Genomic DNA, 9,014 nt, shown 5'->3' on the forward strand with positions numbered 1-9,014 from the left:
CAAAATCAAAATGTTTGTTTACAAAATAAAATTAAGTTGGTCAGTGAAAACATTGGAATTTTTTCTTTGTACTTTAGTCCATTAAATAAAAGTTAAAGAGAAAGAACAGATAACATATTCTTGATTTTATGGCATTTCACAAAACGTCCCAACTTTTCTGGAATTGGGGTTGTATGTATTTGTTTTTGTTCCTATTGTTATTTTAAGAATTTGTATGTTGAATGTTTTTAAGATAAAATTGTTAAATTATTGTAAACAATGTATTGAAATATTGTAATCATAATTCTGTTGACTTTGCCATGAATATAGCCATTGCCGCTGATATGGCGTTAAATCGTAAGTAAATAAATAAATAAATAAATAGACACAAATAGGTAGTGTTATAAAACAAACATTTAAATAAGTATTTTGGAGGTTTTCTTTCTACTAGTCCAAAAGATGTGTATGCAAAATATCCAGAAATATTCAAATTGTTGAGTGTGTGAAATAAAAAAACAATGGTTTTGCCAGTAGTGCCTTAAGTGCTAATCATTTTAGTGGACTCATAATTGTTTTTGCTTCCAGCTGAACGGGCTCTAGACACGATGAACTTTGACGTGATCAAGGGTAGACCTGTCCGCATCATGTGGTCTCAGCGCGACCCCTCTCTGAGGAAGAGCGGCGTTGGAAACATCTTCATCAAGAACCTGGATAAGTCTATTGATAATAAAGCTCTTTATGACACCTTCTCTGCATTTGGCAACATCCTGTCTTGCAAGGTAAGGCACATACACGCTTTTGAGTGCTTTGCAGAGGTTTGATGATTGAGTGTTGGATTTTTTTGTGCATGAGTGCTTCTTTTGCTCAGTGGGTGCATGATTTTATGCCTGATATCCTTTCTTAAGGTGGTTTGTGACGAGAATGGCTCAAAGGGCTACGGCTTTGTGCACTTTGAGACCCAGGAGGCCGCTGAAAGAGCCATTGAGAAAATGAATGGCATGTTGCTGAATGACAGAAAAGTGTAAGTGAGATTTTTAGCACTGCCCCAAACCTGAGCATTAGGTTGAAGGAAAATTGCTAAATAACTTGCCAGCTAACATGAGGAGTGGCTTCGACTAACAGACTAAGTGTGTGGAAGGGTTGGACTAAGTGACATTAAAGAGTTTTCATTAAAATATTGTAACATAAAATTAACCGGAAATGAAAAATTACACAGATAGTGTGTATTTTGTTGTTGTTGTAAATTTTCATTTTTGGGTGAACTATTCCTTAAAGCGACATTCTGAAAAACATTTTGGTGTCCATTTTTATATTGCCTAATATACGTTTGTTTAAATATTGCATGCAAGTACTATTGCATTATGACAGACATTGTATAGTCTACAATCCCAGGTATGAAATTGTGCTCCAGGAGGGAATTCAATCATTTCAATATTTTGTCATCACTAAAATGTTCACAGAAGTGCATTTGAGATACACTACCATTAGAGGTCGACCGATATGGGTTTTTCACTGGCCGATGCTGATATTTAGAAATCAGGGCAGCCGATATATGATGCCGATTATTTTGGCTGATATGTTTGATTTTCTTTTTTTTCCCCATTCATCTCATAAAAGTGAGTTTGAGTAAATGATTATTGCAGGGTACAAGATAGTAATAGTAGTAGTAGCCTAATTCAGAGTAATAATATGTGGCTCAAAACTTAAGCACCTTCTCAAAACAGTTCTGAAGCATGCTTTTTGTTCATGTTTGCTGACAGACACCAGTGTTTCCCACAGACTTGCAAATGCAACTTCATTCTCTGCCAGCAGGAGGCGCTGTTGGAGCGGGAGATATAGCGGTTTCCCCGGTAACGGCTGTAATCAAATCAGCCCTGCGCTCACAAACGCTACTTTATCAGGCATTACAGTAAAGACGAAATGAAAATGACACCGAAGCTTTTCTGAAGACGGTCGGTTCTTTTCAAAGATACATTCATATAAAAGCAACGTGAAGTGCTCATTTTATTCAACAAAGTATAAGCCTTTTGGAAAATCTATTTGTGGTGGTCAGTTTTGATACTGTGACAAGTCGCCACAAATAACTCAATGTATGGGAAACACTGGACACTGCTGTAAGTCAAATGGCCAAGTGATAACAAAAATTGGTAGGGTGTCCCAATTCGTCATTTTAGCGTTCAAAAGTGTGCTCACGAGCGCCCTCTTTGCAGCCGCTATGCACCCTCAATGCGCACTTCTGCCGAGCCCGCACCGGGGCGAGCTCCGCAGCAGACTTCTACCCGACAGTCAAAGCGGCATTACATCACGAAAGTGCGGACTCAGAGGAAGACCGCGAGGGTTTAGGGTGCCATTTGGGACAGGGCCTCAGAGGGAGTTCCGCAACAACGCTTAGCTGCCCGCCGGTGCACTTGCCTATAAATCGGCCTAATTTGCAGCACAATCGGCCGATGCCGATTAATTAAAAAATGCCAAAAATTGGCCGATCAATCGGTCGACCTCTAACTACCATTGAAAAGTTTGAAGTCTGTAAGATAATTAAATGTAGTGCACTCACCAATGCTGCATACATTTATTAAAAAATGCAGTAAAAACAGTAATATTGTGAAATATTATTGCATTTTTAAATGTTTTCTATTTGAGTATATTTTAAAATGTGATTCATTCCTGTAATCAAAGCTGAATTTTCAGCAGCATTACTCCAGTCTTCAGTGTCACATGATCCTTCAGAAATCATTTTAATATGCTAATGAAGAAAAAACATTATCAGTGTTGAAAATGTTTGTACTGCTTCATACTTTTATGGAAACCATGAATCATGATAAAAAAAATTGACGAATTAATAAAAAAAAATCAGGAATTGATGAATAGACTGTTTTTCAAAAGAAGAATATTTATTTAAAATATAAATATTTTGTAACATTATAGTCTTTACTGTCATATTCAAACAATTTAATGTCCATGCTGAATAAAGTATTTCTTTCAAAAATCTTACCTAGACTTTTCAATGGTAGTGTATGTACTAAACAAACCTGGTTTATACAAGTTAAATAATTCTTCCTTGTTAATTGAGTAATAAACTGTGGAAAGCTTTCCTTAATTAATGACTAATTACAAAGATAAATGGTATATTGTTGAAAAATCCTAAATGTCTTGATAAAATGTAAGCTATGTCAACCAACCTCTTGAAATAACTGCTTTGAGATCCATTAGATCCTCCCATTAAATGGTCCTAATTTCTATCAGGTTTGTAGGGCGCTTCAAATCTCGCAAGGAGAGGGAGGCTGAGCTCGGCGCAAGAGCCAAAGAATTTACCAATGTGTACATCAAAAACTTTGGGGAAGACATGGATGATGACAAACTCAAGGACGTCTTCAGCAAATATGGTAAGTTCTTTGTAGTACTGCAGTTTTTACACTGTTATTCTCTATTGACTTACACATTACCAAAACTTTTTCCTCATTTGATAAGGTACTGCCATGAGCATCCGTGTCATGACTGATGAGAATGGAAAGTCCAGAGGCTTTGGATTTGTGAGTTTTGAGAGGCACGAAGACGCCCAAAGGGTCAGTTCAACTTATTGTTGTCAAACTAATGTAATTGACTTCCTGACGTAAACTTAAACATAGGATACACATGTACAATAGTTCTGCTCTCTTCTGACAGGCTGTGGATGAGATGAACGGCAAAGAACTGAACGGGAAGTTCATCTATGTAGGTCGTGCTCAGAAGAAAGTGGAGCGGCAAACTGAGCTCAAGCGCAAATTTGAACAGATGAAGCAGGACCGCATGACTCGTTACCAGGTCAGTGAGGGTGAACTCTGACCTCTGCAGCCTTGTCAAATTTGGTGTTTCCTCCTCAGTGGACCACACTGGCCAAAATTGCTGCAACAGTGAATTTGTAGCCCATGGGCCTCACGTTCCTGTATAGTGGATATTGGGGATAGAAGGGCTATGTACAACTGTTTCTTATTCAAGGACGTGAGTTAGACTGTGTAACTGCATTTGGATCTTTAATTTTATTTTTTAAATCCAGGGGAAGTGTGTTGTAAGTGCCCTCACAGATGCAGATCTTCACAGCCGTTTGCTGTCTTTACAGGGTGTCAATCTTTACGTGAAGAACTTGGATGATGGTATTGATGACGAGCGTCTTCGTAAAGAGTTCTCTCCCTTCGGTACAATCACCAGTGCCAAGGTACGATTGTGAATCCATCTGACCAAGTTATTTATACACATTCTAGACATTTCCTATAAGAACTAAATGTACACATTGATGGTCTTATTAAAATTCATTGGATTCAAAAATTGATTGTTTTACTTTAATGCACTTTCTTGGCCTAATTGGGTACAATTTATCAGTGCATGTTACTGCAGCGCAGAAATGTTTTTAGTTACTGTACTAAAGCCTAAAAATACCTTTGTATGTTTCTTAAATATCTGCAGACATATTAAGTTCACATACCTGTTTTGGTCTGTGTGACTCCGCCCACTGCCAATTTACCCAATAGGATTTTGACAGCCATGGTTGCCAGTTCGTTCGCGATAATGACAGCTGTTTGCATAGCTTCTCAGTGAACTATGGCTCTGTGTAGTAAATGCTGCTCCATCTGAAAGCATGTGAAAATACCACATTTAATAACATGTTTTTACGCCAAACTCACTTCATAACATCAGTCGAGTGTTTGAAATAAATCCTTCTGTGAGATGATGTGGCTTCTTACACAGAATAAGGCACGCCACATATTTCATAGTATTCTAAGCAGTGATTTACTACTGATCACAGAACTCTGCTTCACTGAAAGTTACGCATGACAATCGCAGCTTCTGCCTAATCGCGATTTCATTTCGATTTATCGTGCAGCCCTAGTATATCAGCCATGAAAGCCAGCAAACAAACTAGGTCAAAGATCACAGATTCTACCCAACTTAAGAAGTCTCGGCATCCATCTAAAAAGCTCTAAGACCAGAGGCTTATTAAAACATGGATAAATAATTTCATGAACTTGTCGCCTTACATTGTCAATGTAAATGGCCAGTTTCCACCATCCAGAGGAATAAAATGACTTTGTTTCCCTTGATGTAATATCTTTGCAAATGCCATTTCATGTTGATTTTGTTGCATGTTGCCTTTTAGACAAAAATTGAAGTCTTCCCCCCGTGTCACAGGTCATGATGGACGGTGGTCGCAGTAAAGGCTTCGGATTTGTCTGTTTCTCTTCCCCTGAGGAAGCCACTAAAGCGGTGACTGAGATGAATGGCCGTATTGTGGCCACTAAGCCATTGTATGTGGCTCTTGCTCAGCGCAAAGAGGAACGGCAGGCACATCTCACCAACCAGTACATGCAGAGGATGGCCAGTGTCCGTGCAGTGCCAAACCCCGTCATCAACCCCTACCAGGCTGCACCTCCATCAGGATACTTCATGGCTGCCATTCCACAGGTGGGTTGGTTCTCATATTGCTTAGATTAACATGACTGCTGATTTTTTTCCCCCCTAATGATTTCCTTGCATCACAGGCCCAGAACAGAGCTGCGTATTACCCTACCAGTCAGCTCACCCAGCTCAGACCCAGTCCCCGCTGGGCCACGCAGGGTGTCCGACCTCAGCGTAAGTCAACTTTGTATCCCAGAAACCTGCTTTATTAAATGAATCCAATAGTACTGATTCATACTAATAAAGACATTGAACCTTTCCTACAGACTTCCAGAACATGCCAGGCACAATGCGCCCATCTGCCCCCAGACCTCAGAGCTTCAGCACCATGCGTCCTGCGTCTCAGGTGCCCCGCATGATGTCCACTCAGCGTGTTGGTGAGTAGTTTCAGCCTTTACATGCTCCACAGCACCATGAGGTTTTGGTGACATAGAATATTCAGTAGGGCTGGGAAAATAAATCGATGCATCGAGAAATTATTCAGCATTGATTCTGAGATTTTCCGAATGCATCGGGATTCTTTCTCACGTCGATTAGTTTTGAACAGCAGATGGCACTGCATGCTTTAGAAACAGCCGTACTCTGCTTGTTTCCAAATCCTTACACACACTTGAACCTAAAATAATCATTCATAAAATTCGAAAAGGTTGAAGCAAATTACAGTGGGCTGTTTACAATAATCTCTCGTCATAAAAGCATTCTGAGCCGAGGTGAAATTACATGACTCAGCCAAATGCACAAGCGCTCTTCTTCATAAGCATTTGAGTGTGCGGATAAAAACTAGATTAGAGCGCCATCTGCTCTAAAAATTAGTGGTCGACCGATATATCGCCAATGCCGATATATCGGCTGATATTTGGCATTTTGGAAATATCGGCATAGGCCGATAGGTTTTCCTGTTTGGCCGATGCATTCGAGGCGGGACTTTTATTTTGACGGCGCTGAGAACGGCAGCGCCTGGGCTCACAGTGCTCACATTCTCCCTCTTGTTCGCTGTCGTCGTTAACAGTTCTGTCTAAATACGGATAGAAGTCTGTCTAATAATCAGATAGAACGGTTAAACAAATGAATTAAGAGGTATACAAAAAGTCTTATAATGACTGGTTTTATATGTTTAGTAATAGAAAGGCAAACATTATAATACTTTCTTGTTTGCCGTCAGCATTCAGCAAATACACATTTATATCATTTAAACAAATCTTTGAATGTCTAATAAACATCCAATTTCAAAAACCTTGCAAACTTAGTGGAATCTAGTTGAGATCTTGTGAAGTGTGCATGTGTATCCTGCATGATCGTGTGTATTCTGCGTGACGGTCGATCCGTGTGAATTGAATGCTGACAGGAGTTCAGCTTCACTGGAGACGCGAGATATGAAATATGATTAATGCACACAAACTTCCCAGAATACTGAGTGCCCTGTTGGTTACAGTGTTTACTTCCTTTTTAATTATATTTTTATTAAATATTTATTTATTTGTGAAAAATACGTTGTCATCTAAAGTAAAAGTATGTTAATTAAACACATTTATTTTATAATCAATTTTCAAATGATTTCAAATTTCTTAAAAATGAATTACAATAAATAAAATTATATCGGCCGTCGGCCACCCTGCTTTCCAAGATATCGGCACCGGCTGTCAAAAAACCAATATCAGTCGACCACTAGTTCAAATCTAAGCTCAGAATCGATTCCAGAGAGATTCTGCATCGATTTAGTGTCGCAGACCTAATATTCAGTGATTTTGTGAATGTTGTGATTTAACACACTTGATTTCATTTTCCTTTTAAGTTTCTTAAAGACCGTGTCATTAGACCATGGAAATCTGCTGTCCTGCAGAGTTTATATTTAACCCTAATCACACATGTCTGAACCAAATAAAGAAGGGTTTCAGTTTCATTAAAATCACAAAGACAAAAGCATTTTACTTCTTACCATATTAAACTTTTTTGGCTTCAGTGGCTGTTGGTTTAAATGATGGTTCCTTAAAAAACAGCCTCATAATAATTTTGGGTCAGTTTTGACCTGCGAAGAGATACGTGACCTGTGCTGGCAAAATGAATCACAATGAGTACATTTTTAAAAGTTCTTATTTTTACATTCTCCGTTAAAAGACCTTCAAAATGATGTACGAGTGGTTGGAATCTGACTGAAAATGACAGATACATCCGTTTGAAGTCGATGGAGTCAGCAAAGTCAATTTTGAGTTAAAGTTTTCTGAAGGTTCCAAAGCAGAATCACCTAGCAACATTGCATCTTTTCCCCCACTTGTTTTCTTAATCATTACTATATTAATAATCGCAATAAAGCTATTTTCATTTTATCTTTGTCATGGGTTCGATGCAAAAAAAGAACAAATATAAGAAACAAGTGTATAATGAATGACTTTATTCATTTTTCATTTAAACATAAGCATTCAAGTAAGAAAAACTTTAAAAAATCACTTCAGTGTGTTCATTACAAATAAATTAAAACTACAGAACCAGTTCAATCAAGTGCAGCGAGTGATTACCTCTTTTCTTTGATCATTTTATTAGGCCTAACACCAATGCGACCGACAGCCTATATTAAGACATAGTGTAATGCACAGATCTAATATAATGTTACACATCTGATGTTTTTCCCCAGACTTTCACTTAAGACATAACAGATTATGTTTGCGTGAATACTTAAAGCTGCAGTCCGTAACTTTTGGCTCTAGCGGTTAATAAACCGAACTGCATGCGTCTTGTGGAAGAACATTTTAGCCAGAGCTACTTTTCTCTGTTTATGTCTATGACAAATCAGGCAAGTACTGGGCTACTCCGCAGCGTTACCTACCCGAACCAGTCTGAAATAGTCCGAATATAAACACTTATTATAGGTGTACTGTAGTGATTCAGGACAAGCCAAAAACACGGTTTATAAAATGGATTCATGGTGTACTCGCTTATTATATAAATTGTCAATTTTGAACACAAAGTTACGGACTGCATCTTTAAATATATTTAGCCTACTGTAATTCTGTGTAAATGTGGGGATCGCGTGGCATCGCTGTCATCTTTATGCGGTCGCTTCGGATGTCAGTCAGCGCGAGAAGCGAGCGGAGAAATAGGTACTCCTCTCAGAAAGTATACAAATAAAGACACTCTTAGATGTTTAATTTATTTGGAGCATTGGGGCCACTAGACGAGTGGTTAATGGATTTTTTTTTTCTTCACTTTTTAAATTAAATTTTTTTTTGGCCTGTAGCTCAAAATTAGCCTGTGTGCATATATACAAAATTAGCACGTGTCACATATACAAGATCTAAATTATAGTTTTTAGTACAGGAGCCAAATATTTGTCTATAAAAAAAAAAACAAATTTATTCAAGTTGATTTGATTCAAAGGAGGCTTTACAGATGACATGTAGAGCAATATATATATATATATATATATATATTGTCGCGGGGTGAATGAGAGCACAGACTCGGTACTGGTCGAAAGAGCCCCGGAGGGTGATACGGGCTAGGATTTTGGCTTTGAGCTCGTCATGCTGTTCGTTCCGGGGTGCCCTCAGGGCATAATAGGCCCGCTGCGCTTCTCCGGTGAGGAAGGGGGCGATGATGCGATCCCACTCTTC

The 9,014-nt window shown here is 38.6% G+C and overlaps 1 protein-coding gene across 1 annotated transcript in view; it reads left to right on the top strand.

The window, feature by feature from the left end:
• pabpc1b (poly A binding protein, cytoplasmic 1 b) overlaps positions 1-9,014 on the top strand; it is a 23,433-nt gene that overhangs the window by 8,074 nt on the left and 6,345 nt on the right. The window contains exons 2-10 of the mRNA XM_016234181.1: positions 565-758; positions 885-1,000; positions 3,223-3,362; positions 3,448-3,542; positions 3,643-3,780; positions 4,076-4,171; positions 5,143-5,415; positions 5,493-5,583; positions 5,676-5,786. Of these exons, the coding sequence (XP_016089667.1) occupies positions 565-758; positions 885-1,000; positions 3,223-3,362; positions 3,448-3,542; positions 3,643-3,780; positions 4,076-4,171; positions 5,143-5,415; positions 5,493-5,583; positions 5,676-5,786 (1,254 nt within the window). The remainder of the gene's footprint in view (positions 1-564; positions 759-884; positions 1,001-3,222; positions 3,363-3,447; positions 3,543-3,642; positions 3,781-4,075; positions 4,172-5,142; positions 5,416-5,492; positions 5,584-5,675; positions 5,787-9,014) is intronic.

This window comes from Sinocyclocheilus grahami, unplaced genomic scaffold (genome assembly GCF_001515645.1).
Source record: "Sinocyclocheilus grahami isolate Dianchi unplaced genomic scaffold, SAMN03320097.WGS_v1.1 scaffold446.1, whole genome shotgun sequence".
NCBI classification, from domain to species: domain Eukaryota; kingdom Metazoa; phylum Chordata; class Actinopteri; order Cypriniformes; family Cyprinidae; genus Sinocyclocheilus; species Sinocyclocheilus grahami.